Below are 27,121 nucleotides of genomic sequence, written 5' to 3' on the forward strand. Positions count from 1 at the left end.
GGAAATGTGTGTGTGTAAAGGAGCAGTGGCTGCCCCTGAAAGGAGTCCAGTGTCATTTATTTGAGGATCGAATAGGTTTTCTTGGACAGACATTGTCCAGCGGTGTGGTAGTACCAAGCGTACCAGCTGTAGAAACTGTTGTGAATCCCTCAGCAGCAGACAACAAAAAGAAAGCTGCTGTCACCTGCCAGCGTTTGTGCAAATCCGCTGCGTCTGTGCTGTAAATGGAGTCTCTGAGCAAGGGAGGGGCAGGACAATTAAAACACCCTCTCTCTGAACAACATGGCACTGAGCGAGCGAGCACAGGGAGCCTTCTAACCATTCTATGAAGGCCTGTGGGAATTGTTGCCCTCAGGATAAAAAGGATGCATTAAAATATATTTCCCTACTGTTTACTATCATTTTTCTTTCATTCGTCATCCAAATTTCATTTTTCGGTCATCCATGCTTTCCTTTCTTTCGTTCTTTCTTTATATAAATATTTACTTCTTTCCTTTCAATACTTGTTTCTTTCCTTTTCTCTATTCTTCTTTTGTTCTGTCCCATCTTCTTGCTATCTTTTTGCTCTTTATATTCTTATTTGGTACACAGACAAAATATCGAGTTTTAAATTTCGATATAAAATTATATCGAAGTTTAAATATCGATGGGACATAATATAGAAGGTAAGTAATATTGACAGTCTTAATATCGATATTAGTATGATATTAGTAATTTCGAAGTTTTAAATATCGATGTCAATAATATCGAAATAAATAATTTCGATGTTACTAATATCGATTTTTAAATACATTTTGTGTATATTATATTGTATTTATTATGTTTTATTATTTATTTTTAATGTAATTTAATTAAATATTGTCTTTTAGTACTGTAGCGGGTTGTGGGTTTATAGGGGAATAGGGTGGGAAGTAATTTAATTATGTTAAATTAATTAATAATTAGTAGGAATTATTAATTAATTAATTGAGAATAAATTTTTAATTAATTTTAATTAATTGATTAATTGATAAATATGTTCTGTAGCGGGTTATGGGTTTATAGGGGAATAGGGTGGGGAGTAATTTAATTATGTTAAATTAATTATTAATTAGTAGGAATTATTAATTAATTAATTGAGAATTATATTTTAATTAATTGATTAATTGATAAATATGTTCTGTAGCGGGTTATGGGTTTATAGGGGAATAGGGTGGGAAGTAATTTAATTATGTTAAATTAATTATTAATTAGTAGGAATTATTAATTAATTAATTGAGAATTATTTGTAAATAATTTTAATTAATTGATTAATTGATAATTATGTTCTGTAGCGGGTTATGGGTTTATAGGGGAATAGGGTTGGAAGTAATGTAATACTGTTTAAATAATTATTAATTAGTAGGAATCATACATTAATTAAAAATAATTGGTAATTATATTTAATTATTTTGGTAATTATTTTTAATTAATTGATAAATATGTTCTGTAGCGGGTTATGGGTTTATAGGGGAATAGGGTGGGAAGTAATTTCATTATGTAGAATTAATTATTAATTAGTTTGAAGCATACATTTATTTTTATTAATTGGTAAATACATTTAATTAATTGGTTATTAATTTTAAATAATTAATTAATTGATAGATGTAATTTATAAGTATGTAATTTAAACCCCTACGCTATCCAACACTTTCCCTACTGTTGCACTCTCTGGAGTTGGAATAGTAATTGTTACCCCTACGCTATCCAACACTTTCCCTACTGTTGCACTCTCTGGAGTGGGAATAGTATTTGTTGCCCCTACGCTATCCAACACTTTCCCTACGGTTGCACTCTCTGGAATTGGAATAGTAATTGTTACCCCTACGCTATCCAACACTTTCCCTACTGTTGCACTCTCTGGAGTTAGAATAGTAATTTTTAATCCTACGCTATCCAACACTTTCCCTACTGTTGCACTCTCTGGAGTTGGAATAGTAATTGTTACCCCTAGGCTATCCAACACTTTCCCTACTGTTGCATTCTCTGGAGTGGAAATAGTAATTTTTACCCCTACGCTATCCAACACTTTCCCTACTGTTGCACTCTCTGGAGTTGGAATAGTAATTGTTACCCCTACGCTATCCAACACTGTCCCTACTGTTGCACTCTCTGGAGTTGGAATAGTAATTTTTAAACCTACGCTATCCAACACTTTTCCTACTGTTGCACTCTCTGGAGTTGGAATAGTAATTGTTACCCTGACGCTATCCAACACTTTCCCTACTGTTGCACTCTCTGGAGTTGGAATAGTAATTTTTAATCCTACGCTATCCTACACTTTCCCTACTGTTGCACTCTCTGGAGTTGGAATAGTAATTGTTACCCTGACGCTATCCAACACTTTCCCTACTGTTGCACTCTCTGGAGTTGGAATAGTAATTTTTAATCCTACGCTATCCAACACTTTCCCTACTGTTGCACTCTCTGGAGTTGGAATAGTAATTGTTACCCTGACGCTATCCAACACTTTCCCTACTGTTGCACTCTCTGGAGTGGGAATAGTAATTTTTACCCCTACGCTATCCAAAACTTTCCCTACTGTTGCACTCTCTGGAGTAGGAATAGTAATAGTTACCCCTACGCTATCCAACACTTTCCCTACTGATGCACTCTCTGGAGTGGGAATAGTAATTGTTACTGCTACGCTATCCAACACTTTCACTACTGTCGCACTCTCTGGAGTGGGAATAGTAATTTTTACTCATACGCTATCTAAAATGTATTTAGCTTTTTTATTAGTATTATGTTGTTATTAATTGTTATTTATGTGAATATTTTATGTAAATAAATGTATTAGTAATTGTTTACATTTTTATTTGTTTTTAAGTTATGACAATAATTAATTTAGAGTTATTATTAATGAAAAATATATTATGTATTATATATTTATTAACATTAAATTGTATTACATTATGTATCAATTTTAAATATTATAGTACATTTTTATATATGTTTATTACATTTATAAGTATTATTTTGTTAATATTACATTTTTATTATATTTAAAAAAAACGATATTTTACAAAAAACGATATTTTTGTCATTCTATATTTTATTTTCGATATTTTTGTACTTACCTTGTTAGGGATAGGATTCCTATATTTTTGACTTCGATATTTTTGTTCCGATATTTTTGTATATCGATATTTTTGTTTTCGATATTTTGTCAGACATTCTTCTTATTTCATTTTCTCTCGTTCTTTCCACTTTGTCTTTCTTCTTCCCATTTCCCATTCATTATTTTATCTTCCTTGCTTATTATCTTCCAGCCCATCATTCTCCCTTTATTCATTATTCTGTCTCTTCTGTATTTCTTTCTGCCTTTCTCTTTTGTTCCTTTCATTGCCCTTCCTTGATGTCATTTTCCATCCTTCCTTCATCTCTCATTGATTCTTTCCATATTTTATTCTTTGGCATTTTTTCATTCTGTTTTATTTATTTATGACATTTGATTAAGCGCGAACAAATACCCATGGGTGTCTCGGCGCTGCGACATCTGCAAAAAATTCTCCAACTGCTTTTGTATATTTTAAGATGTTACTGATTAAACAGCTAAGTTTTTAGCTGTTTACGAAATGAACAGAGAGGGGGACTAGTCCTAATTGACTGAGGCAAGGTATTCCTTAGTTTTGGAGCCGTGACCAAGAACCGACGATCTCCCCAAGAGACGGTCTTGGTGCGAGGCACCACTAGGTCGTTGAGAGTGGTGGATCGCAGTAATCTGGGGGGACAGTAGGGAATCAGCTGTTCTTTAAGGAACTGAGGTCCCTGTTTATGCAGTGCCTTATATATGATACACAGGATTTTGAACTTGATCCGGCTTCTGATTGGGAGCTAGTGATATTTTCTGATTGTATCAGTCGCAGACTTATGTTTGGGAATTCTGGTGAGGAGTCTAGCTGCCGTGTTTTGTATAGTCTGCATTTTATTGATTACCCTGATCTGAGCATTGGCAAAAAGGCCATTGCAGTAGTCCAATGTGGACAACACTAGGGAACTTATCAGGGTTTTACCTGCACTTTCTGGAAGGAAGGGAATGATTTTCCTTACTAGGCGCAGTTTATGAAAGGTTGAGGACGTTATTTGGTTGGCATGAGAGACGAAATTGAGGTTATCATCAAAGACAACTCCCAAATTCCTTACTTTAGGGGCAGGTTTAGGCAAGGTTCCGAAAGACGCGGGCCACTAAGCGGGGAACCAACTTGGGGATAAGTTGTCCAAATATGACAACCTCCGTCTTCTCAAGAATTGAGTTTTAGACAATTGGAGGCCATCCAGTCTCTGATTGCCAGCATACCTTCTTTAAAGCTCTCGGCCACCCTTTCGCCATTATTTTTGATGGCCAGGACTAACTGTGTATCATCTGCGTATGAGGTTAGGCTCAACCCATGTGCTCTGATGATTTTGGCTAGGTCCGACACGTAGATATTAAAAAGTGTCGGACTCAGGGATGAGCCTTGTAGGACCCCACATGGCAGAGACAGATTAGTCGATTGGAACGTTCCCAGGGTGACAGCCTGAGTTCTTCCTGACAAAAAGGAGGCCAGTAGGTCTTTGGCTGCTTGTTGAATGCCCATTTTTTCGACACGGTCGACCAAGATCGAATGGTCGACCGTGTCGAAAGCTGCAGATAGATCTAGTAGCACTAGTACTGCTGTTACTCCTTGATCTCGAATGACTCTAATGTCATCCGCGGCTTTGATCAAGGCAGTTTCGGTACCATGGAATTTACGGAACCCAAATTGGACTCTATCCAGTAGGTGATGTTCCTCAATGAATTCAGATAACTGCGAATTCATCGCTTTTTCTGCAACTTTTGCCAAGAATGGGAGACTGGCTATCGGTCGATATTTTTCAGATCATCCTTGTCTAGATGAGGTTTTTTAGGAGCAGTCTAAGGAGAGTTTTTTTGAGTGTGTCCAGATAGATCCCTGATCTAAACATAGAGTTACAGATTTGAGTGATGACAGTTATCAAGGAATCCATAACCGGAGGAAGAATTTTAAAAGGGCATGGGTCTAAGGCTGAACCAGATTTGATGGTGGTGATAATGTCCGCTGTTTGGGCCCCTGTAATGTTTCTGAACTGTGTAAATAAGGGAACAGGAGGTATGGAGTTTATGGTATATGTGGGGTGATTGGTAAATATCATTAACCTTTGTGAAGAAAAAAATAGCCAATGCGTTGCAAAGGGATTGAGAGGGAGGGGGGAATCGGGAGAGTTCCCTGCTAGCTGCTTGGTGGTGTTGTAGAGTTGTTTGTTAGAATTCTTGGCTTTCTCTATCCGTTCGCTAAAGTACTTCCTCTTGGCCTCGGTGATCATAGCTTTGTATTTAGCGAGCATCTCCTTATAACGGGTTTTACTTTCTTCGTTGTAAGACTTCCGCCAGTGCCTCTCCCAATTCCTACAGAGTTGTTTCTGATTCCTAAGGTCTTCAGTAAACCAAGGAGCTGAGGGGGCCATCCTATTTCTGGTCACATATTTGAGAGGTACCAGCGAGTTCGTGGCAAGACCTAGCCAGTCCTGGAATTGCTTGGTGGCTATGTTGGGATCTGTGGATAGTATAGGCTGGGAGTTGTCGAGTGAGAGTTTTAGGCTTGAACTGTTTATATCTTTCCAGGCCTTGAAAGGTTCGCGACTGGAAGTGGATATGCTAGCATTTGGAGCTTCATTGGTGGTAATTGTGCCCAGAATTGCTTGGTGATCCGACCATGTGAGTGGGAGGATGTCAGTTATACGAAAATCCTCTAGATTGGAAAAGATGCCATCCAGGATGTGACCGCCGTCATGGGTAGGGGAGTTGACCAGTTGAGGGAGCCCAAGGGTTTCCATATCTGATAAGAGAGAGGACTTGTCCTTGTCATCTGTTTCTCTAAATGAAAATTGAGATCACTCAATACCGTTAATGATTCTTCAAGTGCTAGGGATTCCAAGATGGTGCTTAGGTCGGAAAGGAATCCTGAGCGTGCTCCTGGTGGCCTGTATAAGAGTATTCCTCTGAAATTATGGGAGGGGGATAGCTTAATGGCAAATTGCATGGCTTCACAAGTGCGTGAGGGAATTGGGAAAGTCCTGACTATATAAGTGTCGCGAGCGATAATAGCTAGCCCGCCCCCTCTTTTGCCCTGTCTGTCCTGTCTGTAAACCTTAAAGCCACTTGGGACCGCAATGACTAAGTCTGGGTCAGACGTACAGTCCATCCACGTCTCGGTCATGAACAAAACGTCTATATTCCTATCCTTAACCAAGTCTGCTATGTCCTGTCTATGTTTTCCAAGTGAACGAACATTGGTAAGTGCTATCAAGGTACTCTTTGGGATTTTCTTGTAACTAGAATTGGTTGTTTTGTTTACCAAAGGAATGATAGCCTTACAGTGGGGACAGATGTGCATGGTTGATCCTGGGGCAAGTGCAGGGTCATACTTTGTGCAGTTACTCATGTGAGGTGGGCGCAGGTTATGCAGCGTAATAGTCGAATAGTGGATACTACGCGCTGTGCAGTCTGGACCAGGGGTTACGGCCCTGGGCCCGGTCCAGGCACGGACATGCGCAGACGTGCTTGCCTTTGGAGCGCCGCCGGCGCGCCCCCTGCGCCCGCCCGCTGCGTCCGCCCGCTGCGTCCGCCCGCTGCATCCGCCCGATGCGCGGACGAGAACTCATCATCTTTTCAAGTTTTGCTTCTGTGTTTTTGTCTTTTCAATTTCCCTTTATTTATTTCTTCCTTTCTTCTTACCATCATTGTTTACATCCTTTATTCCTTCTTTCATTCTCTTTCGCCTTTTCAATCTGCTTTCCAACTCTCCATTTCTACTAGTCCTTTCCCTACTTAACTCAATTCTGCTTCCTTTCTTTCTGACCATCTTTTGTACTTGTTATTAATTTTATGTCCTTTCTTCTTTTTCCTCTCACATTGACCTCTCCCTTTTTTCTTTGCCATTTTAATAATTTCTCTTCAACTCTGTCAATTGCCAACTGTTTGGTATCACTTGCCCCCCCCCTCCACCCCCCGCCCCAACTTTGTCATGTTAGATTCTCTCCTTTGATATTTATTAGTTTCTGTCTTCTGAACTGGGGTCATAAATTAAAGTCTATTGTGGGATATCAGGAGCTAGTTATTCTAACCCCCTCTGACGCTGATTTAGCGGGTGCTCACTACGCCCTTGCCCCAGAGAGCACTAGTAAGAAAAATGCTGATTTTGAATGAGCTGAAGTGCGGCAAAAGGCATTTAACCTGATTAAGTCAGTTATATTAAATGCACCCACTAAAACCTTTTTGTGGTGGGGTGAGATGCATGATTACCACTGGTGCTGGTTTGTATAATGTGGAAGCTATATTTTGTAGAAGTCGGGAGAGAAGAGTGGAATGTTGCTTTTGCTTCTAGGACCCTAAATGTATTAAGAGTAGAGGTGTGTCGCCGCGGCCAGGGCGACGACGCTGGAATCTGGGGATCACTGTTCGATCCCCGGGGCCGGCGGCATGTTAGCCCAGCACCATGTGACTCTGGGCAATAGCTTGCTTAATCTTCCCGATGGCCCCCAGCACCTGGAGACCCTTACGGGTGATTGTTCGCGCTTTACAAATGTGGATTATTATTAGTGTATTGGAAAGAAGGTATTCAGTGATAGAACAGGAGTTGCAACATTGTATGTAGGCTGTGGTGCTTTTCTGGAATTACGTGAGTGGGACCTGTTTCATTATGAGAACAGACCATAACCCTTCTGCGGGCTTCTCTCTCCTGGAAGTGCCGGCTTTAGTGCTGGTGGCTCCTGGTACAACACTTTCTTTTGCCCCCGCTCCACCATGACCTCCTCCTCGGATTCTCTGACTACCACCAACTCATCTCCCCATATCTCCTCTCTCACATACATTTAATTTGTTTTTAAGCGCTGATAAAGACTCATCTATCAAAACTGCCACTAAACACAACTCCCAATCTCTCTCTCTCAAGCTGGACGCACAAGGAACTCTGCAGCAGGTGCTTTAAAATCATAAGTTATTGCTAAACACAGCGCCCCTCACCCCCCCCCAGGTCAGTGCCCCCCTTTAGGTCAGTGTCCAGTACAGCTGCACCGGTCGCTCTGCCCTAAACCCAACCCTTTCTCTTTGTGGTGGGTGGAATTCAACACCCACATTGCTAGACTGACTTCAAAACTTCAGTTATATAATTCCACGATTGAGTATTTACTCAGTAAGATTACTGTTAATGGCGGGGTGTTTGTTCAGGCTGCCTGTGGAGGTGGATTCCACCAATAAGGTGTATTGTGAGTTTGACGCCGTCTCTGCTGTGGAGGAGATTATATCATTGTGCTTTGATGGCGTCACCCATGAAGAATAGAAGAAGTCAAAAAATAAAGATACTTTTAATCTTATGCTGTGCATCTGCATGGTAAAAGGTAGGCCGAACAAGGAGCATGCGCCCCCAGAAGTTTACCTTTTAGGAATGTGTGAAATGATCTCGAAGTGGAAGGGAATTTATTATTGAAAGAAGGTAAATGCATACCTTTTGCCCTTCTTGTTCCATACTTGAGAAGATTCTGAGAATAGCACACAAAGGACATCCTGGGATGTCATCAAAGAAAAGTTTATTTTGAGAAGGCATTTGGTGTCCACGAAGGGATAGGAAGACAGATACGTGGAGGACAGTTTTCATGGAGTTTAGTAGTAGTGACCACTCTCAAGGTGAGACCATCTGTCTTAATCCAGTGGCTCTGCTTAAACCTCCCTGGCGAACAATTGTTGGGGCATCTCTGGATCTTTTAATACATCAACCAATAATTCGAAATACAAATCTGTTTTAATAGAATGAGCACTCTAAGTGGTTTATTTTTTTATTTGCGAGCTGAGCAACCACAGCTGTTGCTCTTCTGTTTTTTCACAGACGTTTTCTCCAGAGATGGGTACACTAAAACATTAGTAACAGGCAATGTTTTTTTGTTTTTTTATTTCCTTATTGATTGTATTCTTCGGCAGGTACAAGTAACCGGCAATGGTATGCAATTGACTTCCTGGAGATGAGGGATACTTAAAGGAATGATGATGTAAGGCATGCTACCACAGTCCTGTTTGACCCTCAATATAACGAACAAGTCGAGAGGTTAAACAGAGTACTCAGGGACTGTGCCAAGGTTGCTATGAATAGTGCAGGTGGTTTGGAGAGATTGTGTGTGAGAGTGAATTTGGATCTGACATCTCACACCGCACAGCACTACTGAGGCAAGCCCTCCAAACTATTGAAAGATTGTGATCCCGCGCCATGTATGCCCATGATAGTTTAAAAAAGAAACTGTGATTTACAGAGTTCCTGGAGAAGCACGATGGAGAGTTGGTCTTAAGGTGAATAGGGAAGAAGAGAAAGTTAAACTAAAGTACGTTGAGGATAATAAAGTGTGAGCACCTGATTTCACGGTGGGTGAATGGGTCAGAATACGTAAACCTGGTTCGTTGTCCAAAACTGATGCAAGGTTTCTCCCAAATTGATAAGACAGAAAGTGAAATAGCGCAGAACTGTAAGGCTTAAAATGCCAAGCATGCTGCAGAATGTGTAGGTTGCATGAGTGGAACGAAAAGTGTATGGTGAAGCCACTGGTGATTTCCTTGTAAAGGTTGGGAGCTTGCAAGTGTCACCCTTAGCTTTGAGGTTTCAAGCAGCTAAAATGAACAGAGTAGTCAAGTGATCCCTTGCTCGGTGTCCCATAAGATACCAGCTATAACTCACTGACGAGGCCTAACTAGGCCAACAGAGTGGGCCAAAAACCGGTCTGTGGCACAGCTCAAAATCCACCCCCCCCCCCGCCTCTGCAGAATGTGTTGAGGGTCCCCTCAGACTCCTGTATCTCACAGATATTCAAAGACTTTAGGACTCTAAAAGGCCCCATCCTCCTCCACATCACTGAGGCTGCAGAGGTTTGTGCTGCGTCCCAGCTAGATATAATCATGCAATACACTATTATGAAAACGCGAAACTTACCTCTGTCCGCTACAGTGATCTTTCATATAAGCCATTTTGCATGTACACTGAGACATATTATTTCCGATCTTGTTTCTGTAATTAAAGTTCTAACATACACGTCTAATACCTCCTATTTGGATGCATATCCATGTATTCTTGACACCCTATTAATTTTAATTCCTATGGTATTTTACTACTATCCCTGTATGCTGACGTGTACACACAAAAGCGAATGAAAATATATTGAAGTAGCTAAAATCCGTTGCACCCTCTTGGGTGTTTTCCTTGTAATAGGTTTTGTAACATCCTTGGACAGATGACGAATGCAGCTTGGAAATCCTCCTTATTCAGGATGAGCCCAGGTTCTCATTTCACATTTAATACTATGAGGCTAGATGACATCACTGTTTCAACCTGGTGCATGGCATCAGTATGACGTCAGAAGCCAAGATGACTGCAAGCCGCAGACGTTTCGTCATTATGACCAAACGCCAAAATGGCTGCTCATTTCATTAACCAGAGCGGCGGATCTCTTTCCACGTTAAACATCTTTGGGGCTTTAAATTAAACCCAGGGGAGGGATTCTGTATAAAATGAAAATGTTTCAAGTTCTCTTCAAACCCCATTTTTGTAACCATCATTCCTGGCTTGCAAGCGCCTCTGAGTGAGATAACGTATACTACTTTCTCATTCAGGGAAAAAACAAAGTCTCTCCAGTTTGTTTCCAATGACCTCAACTAATAGCAGTGTTGCTGGTGTTCTTTGTTGTCTCGCACAGTTACCAGAGGACCTACCTCTACCAGGAAGTGAGCCGCACTCTCTGTCCAATGGCTCCAGTGGAGGAACCGGGGACCGAGGATCAGTATATATTTGTCGATGTCGCCTCCATGGCACCCTACAATGTCCCCTACGAGCTGCTGGTTTCCAGGGTGGCCAACTTTGAGCTAGAGTAAGTTGAAGAATTATTAATTATTTGTCTTATATCTGCTTTGGTAAAGGAAGCGTCCAATCCCTCCCAACTCTTGGGCTGTCTTGTACCTTACAACAATACTTTGTCCCCGAGCAATCAAGTACAGTATCAAAGATCACTTATTTTCATATTTTCAGTCCATAAAGAATCCTCCAGAATGTGTCATTCAAAGAATAAGTTCTTTATTTTCTGTATGCTCAAATTCAGAGTAACAAATTCTGAGAGATGATCCTGTGTAGTAGGTATCATCCAATATAGCCAGACAGCCGACACGTGTTTCGTCTTGGGGACAAATCACCCAATGACTTCCTCAGGGCAAATGATTCTATGGTAGTTTCGTCATCACAACTTGAATGTGTCCGTGTACGGTCCCATATAATAATAATCTAAAGGCAGGTAAGTCCCGTTGGGTATGTTGTATTCCAACGTTCTCCTAATCAAAGGTGGCAAATTATTCTTAAAAAGGACTAGTATTTCAGGTCCAATGTATATATCACATAGAAGTTCGTTAGTCTTGTGTGGACTAAGGCTTGAAGTCCAGCAATAAATTAGAGTAGCAAGTCCAGGTCCGGGAGAGTGCTCCCGCCGTCTTTCGAATGCCGTCAGTGATTGCGGACACATTCAAGTTGTGATGACGAAACTACCATAGAATCGTTTGCCCTGAGGAAGTCATTGGGTGATTTGTCCCCAAGACGAAACACGTGACGGCTGTCTGGCTACATTGGATGATACCAACTACACAGGATCATCTCTCAGAATCTGTTACTCCAAATTTGAGCATAAAGAAAATAAAGAACTTATTCTGGAGGATTCTTTATGGACTGAAAATATGAAAATAAGTGATCTTTGATACTGTACTTGATTGCTCGGGGATAAAGTATTGTTGTTAGTTATTTCTCTGTGTTTCACATGAGATTGTTTTGGCACGTTAGTGGTCGTTGCCTTTGTGTTCCCTAGAGCATCTATCAATACCAATTTGTTCGTTTTACTTATACTGGTTTTGCGTGAGACACTACCCAGCCACTTTCTGCAAGCCCTTGTCTTGTACCTTCTCAACAAACATTTAAGGATATACTAACCTTCTGTGCAAATGTTCTACTCAATGGTCATGAACACAACAGTTATGGATATGTTTTATTTTAAGTACTTGGACTTTTTTTGTCCTTGTAATGTTTTTACACTATGGTCTCTAGGCACTTGCCTACTTCATTTGGTTGAGTGCAGACTATGTGCATGTCCTTGAAGCCCCCCCCACCCCCCTAATGTTCTCTTCCTCTGTCTTCACAGCACCGGCATCCCCTTCAGATTTTATGCCAGTCCCTCGCAGCCTCAGGTAAGTCGTAGTAAGCGCCCCATCTGTGCTGCTGGTTTGTTGCATACACCGCACTCTACCAAGGAGATCTTCTTGGGTTGACTTAACAAACTTTTTAGAAACCCATTGTAGGTGAAGCAGTACTTCATGTGAGAAGGGTTTGGTGGTCATTTAGGCCTTGAAATCTGTGCTCCCCTTTATTCTTTTATTATATTGTCCTTTGACCTGCTGTAACTTTGACAATTAACCTTTTTGTTTTTACCCTCTAGTATTTCCTTTACAAAATGCCTGAGAACGTGGATTCTGTCATCATCAAGGTGGTGTCCCAAAATGCCTACCCCTGCTCCGTGGTGTCCGTTCAAGATATTATGGTAGGTCCACAATGGAGTACGTTGACGAGTTTGGGGGTTGGGACAAGCAGAGCCATTGAGACGATCACCCTCATACGACACCCACCGACATCCTCCCCTACCTACCTCTGATAGTTTAAAAACTGTTTCCCCCTCCTAATATTTATAACGTTGGGAGTTAGTTGTGCAGACTCAACCTACTTTCGCCCAACAATCGTTCTGTTTGCTCCTACAGAGCCTTGTCTTCTACTCCGCTGTGACTTGTCGCTCGCTCTTTGTGCTCTACGAGTCTTCTTTCTAGAAAGGAAGCTCCACACATCACACTGACCTGTTCAAATGCATTCACATCAGGGTGGTCCACTATAGGTGCAGGTGGGCTGGATCCATGCTGTAGTTTCATGATGGCCGTCACGTGAGACACGTTTACATGCAATGAATGTACATAGAAATCCATTACACCGCGTAGCGTGGATTTCGTCCTGCCCTGGACACAGCAGCCTTTACTGATAACGCTCAGAAATGAACCTTTGAAGGGCTCTCATATGCCGAGTGACAAGTAATAACGGCAGTTCCTCCCCGATCTTACATTTTATTGTAATATGTTGAAGAGTTCACTAGTTTTGAACCTTGGGAAGGAATGCATGTGTTTTTGAAAACAGAGTGTCCGATTCACAGAACTAACTGGAGACAAAATCCTAAACTTACTACTTTTGGTATTCACAGAAGTTAGGATTTTGTCTTAAGTTTGTCTTAAGACAGACTTAAGACAGACTTAAGACAAACTTAAGACAAAATCCTAACTTCTGTGAATACCAAAAGTAGTAAGTTTAGGATTTTGTCCTAAGTTAGTTCTGTGAATCGGGCCCAGAGTGTCCTATCTTGAGATACATTCTCTTTGATTATGAATGTTTCTTGTAAAGTTTCATATACCCATGTTTTCATCTAATACCACTCGGTGGTGCTTTAATGCTTCACCCTACATTGTTTTATACATCCTTGTTTTTATAATTCTTAATATTCACCCAGGACTTATCTCTTTTACTGGTATCCTTCATCTTACCTACAACCTCTTATGAATTTAGCAAATCAATATCTAGTTTAATCATGTTTTAACTTGATGTGAATTATTGTATACATTTAACACTTTTGTATGTGCGTTGTACATTGCTTTTATGATTCTAGCGATCGAATAAAGCATATTTGGAATAGGAATAGATGACGCTCAGCCTTGCCATTGAAAGAGAGAATTCATTTCCTCCTTTGACTAGTGGCTTGAGTGGTCTAGTTGGAGGCCTTTTCTGCTCTATTTTCACAGCCATCAGTCAGTGCTGGACCTTACCAAGTAATTGGTGATATTAGATGTTCCAACGTTGAAGTCAGGGTTTGGAAATTTACTATCTCTTCCAGCTTTTGGCTGGATGCTGGTCTCGCTCTTTTATCACTCTCCGCACCCTGTTTATTGTTCAAAGTCTCTCGTTCAGAGTCTCATAATGTAGCTCTCTGTGTGTTAAAACATTTTCTGGCTATGCCAAGTGGCCCTGAGCAGAGTCCTGGCAATTAGACCATAAATCCCCTTCAAGGGCAATCAAAATGGGCTTCTAAAATGGAAGCACTCTCTGTTGTACTTTTCTTGAAATGCAATAAACAGATTTGAGCCATAAAAATAGAAGCGATAAACCCTGTCTAAAGCGACTTATATGTGGTACTTTTTCTGTAGGCGCTTCAGTTTAGCTTTTGCCACAGATACATGTAATTGCTGCAGCTTGCAATGCTGTTGACGACTCCAGAGTGACACTGACAAAGGCCCTGTAGACTGTGCTGCCCAGTAGACCCAGTACTGTCCAGTACAGCTTGATGAGGCGGAGTGGCACTGACATAGACACAACCACTGCAGACTGTATCCTCAGCAAGAGCCCCGGCCTAGTATCCACCAAACAGAGAAACCCCCAGTATGATTTACAAGTACTCGCTCAGCTAAAGATATTAAAAATAAGAAGTGTTTTTTCTGTAGGTTATCCTGGCCAGAAATAGATGCAAATAGAACCAGGGTGGAAAATGGAAGCATTTGTCACCCGAGTGGGACGGGTATGCCCAGTCGTGGGTCCTGTGCTCTCCATGCCACTGGAGTCAAGCTATCCTGGCTGAAGACGGCTGATAGCCAGAAACCGGTCCTAGGATGCTTGTTTCCAGTCCAGGGAGGCCTGGCTTGGCAGTTCGGACTGGACTGTTTCCATGGGACACAGGGTCAAGACTGATTTGTATATGGCTGGGTTCAAAGTGGAATGTCATGGTGAGCAAAAAAACGATGGATTTAGGCCCAGATCTCTGTACTGGGGTGAATGTATGACATTGTTCTGCATTCTGTCCATCAATTGTTGTTTTTGGGAAATACAAAGCCTTGCACAGCACAAGACCTGCATGCCTGAACAACCGCATACACTTGCCCGCTAGACACCTATGCTGTATTTCACTCTCACTCGCACCCAATCTCCGCATCTGCGGAAGCAAAGCAGGAGGTCACTCGTTCTCCTATATGGGACCCAAACATGGAGCGACCTCCCTTGCACCACAGAGCCGCCTCCTCACTCCTCGAATTCCACAGGAAGCTGAAGACCTGGCTTTTAGAAAAAAACTCTGCGGAGACCACACATCTACACACCTGCCCAAGTGCCTGGATACCCTCACGGGTGATTAGTGCGCTATACAAATCTACATAACATAAGAAAAAATACATGTTACTGTATCTTTCCGTCTGTCTGATATGTGTAAGAAATGCAACTTTATTCCCAGTGTATCGGTATGGCGGCTAATGGTAGTTGCACGTAGATGGGGATGTAACGACTGTTTCCACTCATTTAGATGAGGCCGTGTGCAGATAATTCAATTGCAAAGCGCTCTGATATCCTTCTGGATCATGTTCACGCTATATAAAACTTTATAAATAAATAAATACTTCGAGCCCAGACACTGCAGGCTCAGTTAGAATGCGAAATACTCTAGCTTGTCCATCTGAAGGTTTTAGGAGACCTGGCAAGTCTTATGCTTTGCTCTGTTTCTTTACTTATACAGAAGCCAAGGTATAATAAAATACCTGCATAGTCCATGAGCCTACAGTCAAACAATGCTAACAAGGCCTCTCATTAAGTGACTCTACAAAAGTGGAATCAGTAGTGGCATATTAGTCCATGAGACGCCATCTTGTTCTCTTTCTTTCTCTGCACGCAGCCTCTTTAATTGGTAATTACTGGTCCTGCTTTTCATCCAAACCTTTCAAGGCACAAAACATGTCATTAATTAACCACTTTAATGAATCATTATAAATTGCAATCTTTAAACAATACTATATCGTTAGATGGGAAGAAATTTAGATGTGACATTGTTCAATGGTTTGAAATAGACTGTTTTAAACATTGAACCTGAAAACCAATCATCTGCTTGCATAATGTGTTCTAAATGGGTATCTTCAAGGAAAGACTTTCTGCTGATGTATAGTTTGGTGGATGGTGTATGTACCGTCACTATAGTGGAATACTTTACTACTGCCATGGTGAGCGTACTCCTGCCATATTTAGAGATGTCCCCTGGCCTAGCGGACAATTCGTGCATTTACAAAAACCGCCGTCATTGCTGTTCCTGTAAAGGCATTTAAAGTTTTGACAGTTGCTTCATAAACATGTTGGAGCCGTACTTCAAACTTTTAATGTTTTTTTATTTTTAAAAATAAAATGCCAAAGCAGGATTCTGTTTTTGAAAATAAATACTTCAATGACCCCCCCCCCTCACCCCCTCACCCCCTGCCCCCCACTTCCTCGCCATAGGAGTTTTCTCTGATGGCCTGTGATTGCTTTTACAGTTTTCTCTTCTCCCTTTTGTCAGGTCTTACGTGGCGGTGACGGACAGTGAAAACTTGCCACTGGTCCACCCACTGCAAATAGAGCGGACGGACAAATGGCAACAACTCTGTCTGCCATTGCATTGAGGGCACCCTGTCACCTTTGAAAAGTAATACCCTCTCTTCCAGACTCTAAGTCATCCCTCTCTTGCCATTGCTCCTCTTACAGAATGAGCTCTAACTATCTCTATGTTGATGCCAGCCTCTGGCATGAATCATGTCACCCATCCTGCTAAAGAGGAAGAAGATAGTGGGGCAGAATATTTCAAATGCAAAGTCAGTATTTACCTGGCATCTGTAAGTAAGTAAGTAAAAAATGTATTGTTTCTGATTAATTAAAACCATTACAAAAATACCTTTGAGTTCACATGTCATCAATAAAAAGTCTTAAAAAGCGGGATCATGATTATTAATAGTTACATTAGTAAAAACAATAGGGTTTGGGAAGTGACCATAGTTCGTTATATCTTGTCTGGGCCGACATCTTGGCTTTTTAATTTCTGCTCCACTAGTTTCAGGAATTTCACCAACTTCCCTGGCATCTGTAGGTCTTACCTGTCAAGTCCTGTCTTTATATTTTTTCAGCAGTGGTAGCTCGCAGAGGGAGTGCTGTGGGGCGCTGGGGCGGGGCGGGGCGTGGTAGTGGACTCTGACTTACGGCGGAACGGAGCTAAGTAAGTAAGTAAATAAATAAAACAATTTACATTGCAATCGCTGCATCACCGATCTCCCGATGCAGCACATGCAATGTAATTCATTTACTTACTTAACTCCATTCCGTCGTAAGTCGGAGTTCAGTAGCCCCCCACCCTGCCCCTCACCCACCCTGCCTCACCGCCCTGCAGCTCTCCCTCAGCAGGCCGCCACTGTTTTTCAGGTACCCGACCACACAAAGAAGTGGTTCACCTGGAAAAAATGGATAACATATGATCCTGGACATAGTTTTGGTTGTCCTTCTAATGACAAAGGTAATTCCTTCTGCAGTGAACAATATTCCCTCCAAATGTAAGGCTTTCATATCCAAGACCCGCTACAAGGAATAAGGCTTAACACCATGGTCAGCTTAGGTGACAGCTGCTTCTGGGATAACTCTTCATTTGACGGCCAGTCCTGGAGGAACTCAACACTAAGCTGACATTCCTAAAGGAGGATTAGGTAGGCTGAGGTGGAAGCAACCATCAACTTTCCCCGCGACATTCTTGATCTGCTCCCACAGGGAGCTTAGTCAGCATCTGACAGCCGGCAGAAACAGCAGACCAAAAGGAATCAAGACTTCTGTACACTAACCCTTCCTGAGCTAGATAACATAGAAAAACTGAAATATCTGTTACATCTCTAGCTACTGAACCCAGATAGTGTTTTAAAAAGAAACTGGACCATCTGCTCAAGGCTTACTATTCTGAGACTCTGAGGCCCCTGATTGGTGTTTATTGAACTGTGCTGGTTGTAGTATGCCTGGCATTTCCTAAAGTCTCCAGACACTTCCAAGCCATCAAATGTAGTTGGCCTGAGATGATCAGTGGGTGCGTTGGCCCAGTCGATTCCTCTTTAATTCAAGCAAGTGTTTGGGAACCGGTAGGAGGAGCTATTCTCCCTGGTCCATAAAATGCACACTGGAGTACGGTTGCGTGCAGCAGGTGCGTCGCAAGCCTTTCTGTGTCCGGATCACATCCAGCACCAGCCTTCCTCCCCGAACTGCTCTCATGGTAAGGAGAGGATTGTCTTAAGTAGAGAAACAATACTTGCACACGGAGTACTTACCATATGTTGTGTACAACATGACAGTTGTAGTTAAGACGCTCAGACTGGGAGGTGAGTTGTATGTTTATTAGAGAGCAAGCCGGTAACATCCTCACGCCACCAGTCTACCGTCCAACTCACACTCCCCGCTCCCTTCCATCACCACATTCCAGAACCTGTTGGCTTCCCGTTACCTAGACCTAGGTAACCTGGATACCACAACGGGTACTTGCTTTCCCACTGCCTAATGTGCAAATTCTCAATTAAACCATCCCACAGTAGGAAGGCAAAGGATGGTGGGACAAGTGGTGCATCATTGTAGCTATGGGGAGCGGGCCCATACAGATTGCAGCCTGTCTGATTAATGCCAGATCCCTTCCATATTTATATATTTGGAGGCGGGGCAAAGAAAAACAAAACGGTGGTCGAGACCTTGTCCTTCCTCAAACAGGAATGGATCAACATTCTCATGTCCCATTTCCCGCCAGCCCAGTGAATCGGCAGAGCCCTGACTATGGGCCAGATGTAGGTAAGAACATTTTACCGATTCATAATACCGAATTTTACTGATTCGGTATTTATGAATCGGTAAAATAGAAGGGGGGAGATGTAGATAGAATCGGTAATAGAATTACCGATTCTGTAAGAATCGGTATTTACCGAAAATCGGTAAATACCGATTCGGTAATGCCCATTGATTCCTATGGGCATTGAAGCCCATAGGAATCAATGGGCATTACCGAATCGGTATTTACCGATTCGGTAAATACTAAATGTTGCAAGGGTGCAGGGGGTGTCACTTTGACACCCTCTAGCACCCCGAATTCAGGCATATGTGACATATGGCACACAGACATGCCCTAAGGGCATGTAAGTCTGTCACATGCCATAGGTGTGCATGCACACATGTGCATGCACACCTGGAATCGGTATTTTCCCACCCGATTGGATTGGGTAGTAAAATACCGATTCGGTAAGGCCTGTGGGACTCAGAAGAGTCCCACCTACATCTCAAATTTACCGAATCGGTACAAAATACTGATTCGGTATTTTACCGATTCGGTAAATTTACCGAATCTGTAAAATGGGGCCCCTACATGCCAAATACTTAATACCGGTCGGTAACGGCCGAAATCGTCCGTTACCGACCGGTATTTTGGCTCCTACATCTGGCCCTTAATCCTTCAAAAAGAAAAAAATAGGCCTGCAGCTGCGGAGGAGTGTAAAGCTCCCAATATAAGCATGTGTTCCCCTGAAACACTGCCTGTGATCTCGTGAGGTAAGAAAGAACACATTACGTTATGTACATGTATCAGCAGCAGAAACATGACTCTTGTATATATATACATGTGTATATGTATATATATATATATATATATATATATATATATATATATATATATATATATTCTCAACTAAGAAGGTAGTGAGCTGCAATATATATATATATATATATATATATATATATATATATATATATATATATATATATATATGAACGCTTCACAATCCTTTTGTTTCATAAAAGGAAGACAGCACTCACGGGGCTTCGTTTCAGCGGTGATTTAATCTTCAAACAAACAGACGCGTTTCGGAAATGATCCTTCGTCGGTGTTATCACATAACGCGCTAAGAGGCGCCATCTTTAAAGCATCATATGTATCGTCATAGAAACAAATTAAGGGCTAGCAGAACGCCGTATTGCCCGTGCCATTTTGAGATGGTAATCATCCCAGGTTGAAGCTATCTAATACACCATTTAAATACAATATGAGTTGAAGAAATTACATTAAAACTCAACATAGATTCATTAATTTCATATGTTGTTACTGTGTTTGGCCAACCTATAGTTCTTAATCTTGCAGTGTATTGGCAATTCGCAACCTCTTACGTCAGGTTGTAGACATTGCCCAACGTTCTATGCCACATATTGGCGTGTGTCGGCCCTCACATCACATATCATGTTAAAAAACAATAATAATTCAGGCCTAATCGTATAAATAGATTCATCTACCCTTGTAAAATGATTCCTAATGAAACTGTAAAGCTACAGATATTTAATTTCCCAAGTGTACTGTCAATTCTTCCCCACTATTTAATCCATTTGGAGACTTCGTCTATAGGTCCACAATGTACCGAGATTCTAATCTCCTCAGCTTTTACACTCTATCACCTCCTCTGATACTTGCAGGTACACAGTCAATGCTGAAATACTGTAATAAGTCTCTGTCACTCTTATGTTTAATGGCAAAATGACGTGCCACTGGATAATTGAAATCCTTCTTTACAATGGCACGCATATGCTCTAGCACTCTCAATTTTACACAATGTATCGTGCTCTCTATGTATCAAAGTCCAAAGGGGTACTTTAAACAGTAGACAGCATGTGTCGTTTGGCAGGTCATGAACTTGTTTTTCCTTTTGCCTGCTTTCAGGCCCTTTACTTCGTAGGTTAATACCCTTTTACTGAAGGCGCAAGCTTTGCACCTCCCGCAAGGGTAAAACCCTCTCATTTCATTCAGGGTTCCCTGTCTCGGTGGAATAGCATCTAGATGACTATGCACTAAGCTGTCTTTTAACGAATGTGCTTTTCTAAAAGTGATCAGAGGTGCCGCTGGAATGTCGCTGGAATGCCGCTGTAATGTCGGATTTAATTTTATGTGATTCCCCATTGTGAAAAAGGCGGGTGCGCCGAAAAACGTCATGCGAAAAATAAAAAGCTTAATTGAGAAACTCACCTGAGTGTCGGAGTCCGATTTCTGGAAAGAGATTTGGGAGTGGAGATAATATTTATATATATATACATAAATCAGTTAAAAAGAAAGACCTGATAAATAATCAAAAATAAAATAAGGTATGTGAAAATGAATGAATAGGCTCTTATCTATGTTATAATATGTTACTTACGGTACAGCAAAGAAAGATGTAAAGATGGCTATGTCATGGATCACTATGGACTGCTTCCTGTGATCCCTTTAGAGATGGAGGACATTCTGGGGTTAACATTGTTTAACTTTAGGCTGTGGGGCATGTAGTCTGTTTTGTTACATTGCGGGTTGTATTTCCTTGGTTGCTGTGTTAGTAACGAAAGAACCAAGTATAATATCCACCCCTGTTGTGATATTGGTAGTAGGTTGCATAGACATGGCTGAAATACTTTTTGTAGCATATCTTATCCACTTAAGCTTCACTGCGGGTAGTAGGGCCACAGACGCGTGCTCCTTTTTTATCTCACTTATTTTGTTGTTCATGTGGAGGTTTTGAGAGTGATAAACTATCTTTAGAGGAATTAGATCATTGAACTAGCCAGGTTTGGGGGTACCTTTGCAAAGTCCAGTCGGTCCCCAGAGATGGATGGGAAGAGGGTCGGTATGTCGAGTGTGGCATCCCACTCTTGGGTCGTACATGAAGCTGTGTTTCAACTTTGCCAAATATGTATGGGGTCTCCCTGGACATGAAGAATTCACAAACTATACTACATCTCAGCCACTTGTGATTCTTTTCATTGGAACTGTTTTTTATTCTTGTCTTTAAGTAATTGATTGTTTTATTTTTGTGCCAGGCAATCAATACACTATTTGTACATCATGCCATGCACAGTTATGATTATGTATGTTTATGTCACAATTTTTTACTTTTATATGAATAAAATGACACCATTTTACCTGTCTTTTGTCTGGTACACTGAACTTATGTGGCTATCATTTTGTTATATATAGGACTTGATTCTCAATAAGTCCCGAGATGTCTAGAAAAGTTATTTGTATTATGGTTGTTTCCCTGTCCTAGGAACTCCTAGAGTTTTCAGGGGGTTCCTTATTTGTTAAAATTTGTCTCACTGGACATGGCCACGCTCTTAAGAAAGTAGAACCTTTATATGCCAATTAGACCTCAGAGAGCACACATATTTTACCTTGTGTGGCATGCATAATTCTTGAGAGAATTAACTCTCCCACAAGTGAAAGGTACTGAGTCAGCATCAGCACAAGGAAAACAGGAAGCTTTGGTCTCCCAGTAACGGAGATTCACGCTGCATCACACCCGTCTATGGAATGTTCTGGCCAGTGCTGAACTTGTAAAGAAATAGGTGCCAAGGCCCTCGTCAGGAGGCCACTGCAGCTTGCACTAACTATTGCCCCTGCCAGGGCTGCCATTGTTATGTTATGTTAAAAAGGACTTATCAAGCGCTCGTTCACCAACGGCTTCTTGGCACTGAGGGAGACGTGAATCAGCAATACGGAGGGAGACCTAGTTATCATATGCCTGATGGAACAGCCAAGTCTTCAGTTGTTTTCTGAAGTGTACATAGGAGATGGCCGTCCTTAGCTCCATCGGGAGCGAGTTCCAAAACGGAGGGGCTAGAACTGCAAATCAAGTGCCTCCATGCATTTAAAGGTGGGGGTAACTAACAAATTCAAATTGGAGGATCGTAAATTACAAGTGGGGACATAGCGTAAGATCTTGGATGAAATAAAAGCTGGACTCGTACCATAAAGAGCTTTAAAAATCGCGCATCCCATCTTGAAAAGACCACGCTTGGCCACAGGGAGCCAGTGAAGGCTTTTCATCAGGGGCCGGATATTGTGCCATTTAGGTTGATGGAAAATCAATCTGGCAGCCTGTTTCTGGACTAGCTGAAGGCGTCTAAGTTGGTACGCCGGGATGCCTACATAGAGAGAGTTAGAATAGTCCAGTCGGGAGATGACCAAGGCCAGGATCACTAAGGTCAGAGCTTCCTGAGACAGAAATCTGCTAATCTTCTTAATTCTGAGTAGTTGAAAAAATCCAGCAGAGACCACCGAGCTGATCTGAGCTTTCATTGATAGATCATTGCTTACCACTATACCCAAACTCTTGGCTGAACTAGCCGGGAGGGGAGGGTTGCCTAAGGCAGATGGCCAAAAGTTGGCATTCCATGAGTTAGCAAGTCCACCAGTGAGGATCAGCTCAGTTTTATCGGGGTTGAGCTTCAGTTCATTTTATTCATCCACTTGCTTATAAAAATCATGGTGTCTTGAAAATGAGACACAGAAGAAGGATGGAGATTAATGTAAAAAAGTAATTGGAGGTCATCCGCATAGTTATATTTCACGACTTTCCTTTCCCGAAGAGAGGAAATTAGAGGAAGGAGGTACAAATTAAAAAGAAGCGGGGAGAGGGAGGAGCCCTGGGGTACTCCTAAGATAATTCCATCTTCTTTGAAGAGAAGTTAGCAAGACGTACCGATTGAAACTGGTTACTAAGAAAAGAGGAAAGCCACTTTAGGGCTAGGCTCAGGATCCCGGCATTGATGAAACGGTCAATCAGGATGTCATGATCGACCATGTCAAAAGCTGCCGACAGATCCAGGAGAACCAGGGCCTGGGTGAGTCCTCTATCCATGCCCCCTCTGAGGTCGTCCATAACTGTCAGAATGACAGATTCTGTTGAGTGAGAGGGTCGGAATACGGCCTGGTGGGGGTCCAAGACATGAGACAGTTCAATAAAGGTACTGAATTGAGTTGAGACATATGCCTCTAAAACCTTACCAAGGTACGGTAATAATGACATAGGGCGATAGTAACCAAGAATAGAAGGGTCCGCACCTGGCTTTTTCAAAATGGGAATGATTTCCGCACTTTTAAAGAGGTCTGGAACTATGCCTGACACAAGTGATTTATTGAGAAGAGAGAGTGGAGGGTCTGGGCATTTGGAAAAGACTTCCTGGAGAACATGAGGAGGACAACAATCCGTCAGAGAGCCAGAGCCAACTCTCTTAAGTAAACCCAAGAAGGTCTCGAAAAGGATAGTGGGAATCAGAGTCAGCTGAGGCGAGAAACCACAGATATTAAGAGCGTTAACAGGAGTAGCAGAAGTCAGAATACTAGCCTTAATGGCAGTGATTTTCTCCATGAAATATGAATTGAGAGAATCGCAAAGAAGTTGTAAAGGGATTGGTTTCGGTATAATTGTATCATTGCCATTGACACTACCAACACAACTACAGACAATCACACACCTACACATATGACGAGTCAGACTCTTCAATGCCTCCAAATCTTAAAGAATGGTTTAGAGGGCAGATATTATTAATTTTTTTAAGTATATTGAATAATTTAACAAAATATGCACTTAGGCCGAAAACTGCACAACCCCGGCGTCCACCAGTATGGGCAGACAATGAAGCTGTGAGCTGCCCTGCTTGTAGATTCTCGCTTCCAGACCTGAAGAAGTAAGAGGCAAAAGGTCTGGTTATAAAAAAATGGAACCTTGCACTTATTGACTGTGGGTCCTTTGCCTGTCACCAGCACAAACTATTCTCACTGATTATAGAGGAACCGGTTCATGTCTTATTTTTTTACTGAAACATGATTACATGATAGTTCCCTGCCAGATGATGTCATTCATGTGTTTCCCCCATAATTTTGTAAATGTAGGAAGGACAGAGAGCACAGGAGGGGAGGGGGCATTGCTATCATTTTAAAAGCTACATTTAGCTGCATATATAATGCCCTGTCCATGATAGACTGAGCGAACCTCTCCACCATATATTTGTCTCCTACGACCTCCTTCTTAGGTCTATTAATCTATAGACCTCCGGGCCCTTCACAACTCTTACTGAAGCCCTACCTGAGTCAGCATCCAGTCTGGCTATGAAAAAAAACAATTTCACACTTCATGGTGATTTGAATATTCACTTTGAAGAGTCCAATATCCTCACAGTCTTTAACATCCTATACGATATAAGGTGCCTACACCTCACTCAGAGTAAAAAGTAGTACTCATGTTAAAGGGCACCCACTGGACCCAGTGTTCAGTAACAACCCGAATGTAAACATTGAAGCACCCGCCCGCTGGACTGGACAGACCATGCCTTAATGCAATTCACACTATAGAGTATTCCTCCCCAAACCCTTTGTTGAAGGTCTCCTGGATGCCGCTAACACCTTAGTAGATGAATGGCTAAAAAACGTATTAGATAAAGTGGCCCCCATTACTATAATAAAGAAGGGTAAGAAGGACGGGTCAGCACCCTGGTTTACCAATCATCAGTTTCCTTAGTGGAGAAGTGTGGCTCAATGGTTAGAGCGGCAGACCCTGATGCAGAGGTCTGGCCCGGGACCAGGGTTCAATTCCCCGCCTCGGCGGTTCATGGACTCAAAATTCCACGGACCTGATAATTCTCGCCTCGGTGCCTATTCCAATCATGGAGTCCCACTTTGCAACTCTGGGCAATAGCTTGCTTAATCTCCACAACAGCCCCACAACGGTAAGGATGCCTGGCCTCCACCTTGGGGGTGCCCAGGAGTGGACGCCTCACAGGGGAAAAAGCCAGGAAGGGTTCCACAGCGGTATTCGTACAAGCGCCGGAGAGACCCCCATGTGGGATGATTCGGATGCTATACAAGTAATACAACATTTACATTTAAAAAAAGACTGCAAAATTCTAGAAATGAATTGGAGAAAAACTATGATGACAACCTAAAACTCTCCTACAGGATAGCTATCAGACGCTACCACCAGGGAATGAAATTAAAAGAGCACAGGCAGCATATGATGAAACCACAATTATGAAAGCAGCCAATGCCCCAAAGGAACTTTATCGCATCATCCATTCGCTCACTACTCTAAAAGCTGAAAACTCGCTGCCCAGCCCCACTAGAGTATGCTACAATGATCTTGCAGCCTATTTTCAAGATAAAGTGTTATTTATTTATAGTAACCTGCAAGAGACACAAAGCTCTCGGGCTATCCCACCCTATATTCAGCCTCCACAGAAAAGGAGCACTTTCCTTTTAAACTTCCCTCCAGTCACAATGTAGTCGCTTTCTGATTTAGTGGACAAAGTCACATCTAGCTCCCACAAAATATTTTATACGTTGAGAGGACAGAGAGCACAAGAGGAGAGGGGGCATTGCTTTTATCTGCATATACAAGGTGCATATACAAAGCCCTGCCCATCTGTCATGATGGAGTCGCTTTCTGACTTAGTTGACAAAGTCAAATCTGGCTCCCCACTGGATCCTGCCACGCCTCACATTCTTGTTCAAGGAGCACAAGCAATCCAGCCCACAATGTTGGAGCTCCTCAACCTGTGTCTCTCTACAGGACTAGTTCCCCAAGTGTGGAGGCAGGCAGTGGTCAAAAAAGATTAATCTTGACCCATAGTGCCTGGGGAACATGCTCCCAGTCATGGGGAAGATACTTGAACGACATAATCAAAAACGTTCCCAGTTTGTGGAGGACAGTTTAGTCCTCAACGCAACTCTAAATTGTTTCGGTCCTCAACACAGCACGGAGACCGCGCTGTTATCGATCACGGAGAAGCTGAAACTGCTGCTCGACAAAGGAGGCTCAGCAGCAATCCTACTGCTGCTTTCGACACTGTCGATCATGTGACATTGGTGACAGGATGAGCGACTCAGCAATAAAAAATACTGCCCTGAACTGGCTCTCATTATTTCTGAGAGATAGGTTCTTTCAAATATGAGAGTCCCCTGGTTACTCGGATGTCCCGGCATTAAAATGTGGAGACCTACAGGGATCCTCGTTGAGCCCAACACTGTTCAACATTTATCTAAGCCCTTTGGCAGACATTGTTAAGGAATTGTGAGTGCCGACTGTGTCTTACACGGATGACACTCAACTTGTCGTCTTGCTCTCCCCAGAGACAGGCCTAGTCCAACACTATCTATCCCCTTGCCTAGAGAAAGTTGCATGGTGGATGACGAACCATTCACTTAAACTAAATGGAGATATAATGGAGGTGATGGTTTTAGGAAACAAACCAAACCCTCAAATGAACATAGAATGGCCAGGGAGTTTAGTACTACACAAAACCCCCATCTTCCCCATAAAGAGCCCAGGAATGTGAGTTGACAGTGCATTAACTATGGAAGCCCAGGT

General features: G+C 42.1%; 1 protein-coding gene across 1 annotated transcript in view; it reads left to right on the forward strand.

Annotated features, from left to right (window-relative positions):
- SIDT1 (SID1 transmembrane family member 1) overlaps positions 1-27,121 on the forward strand; it is a 440,759-nt gene that overhangs the window by 214,425 nt on the left and 199,213 nt on the right. Inside the window, exons 3-5 of the mRNA XM_086935576.1 lie at positions 10,750-10,920; positions 12,229-12,274; positions 12,523-12,624. Of these exons, the coding sequence (XP_086791702.1) occupies positions 10,750-10,920; positions 12,229-12,274; positions 12,523-12,624 (319 nt within the window). The remainder of the gene's footprint in view (positions 1-10,749; positions 10,921-12,228; positions 12,275-12,522; positions 12,625-27,121) is intronic.

The sequence above is a fragment of the Lissotriton vulgaris genome, chromosome 8 (assembly GCF_964263255.1).
Source record: "Lissotriton vulgaris chromosome 8, aLisVul1.2, whole genome shotgun sequence".
NCBI classification, from domain to species: Eukaryota; Metazoa; Chordata; class Amphibia; order Caudata; family Salamandridae; genus Lissotriton; species Lissotriton vulgaris.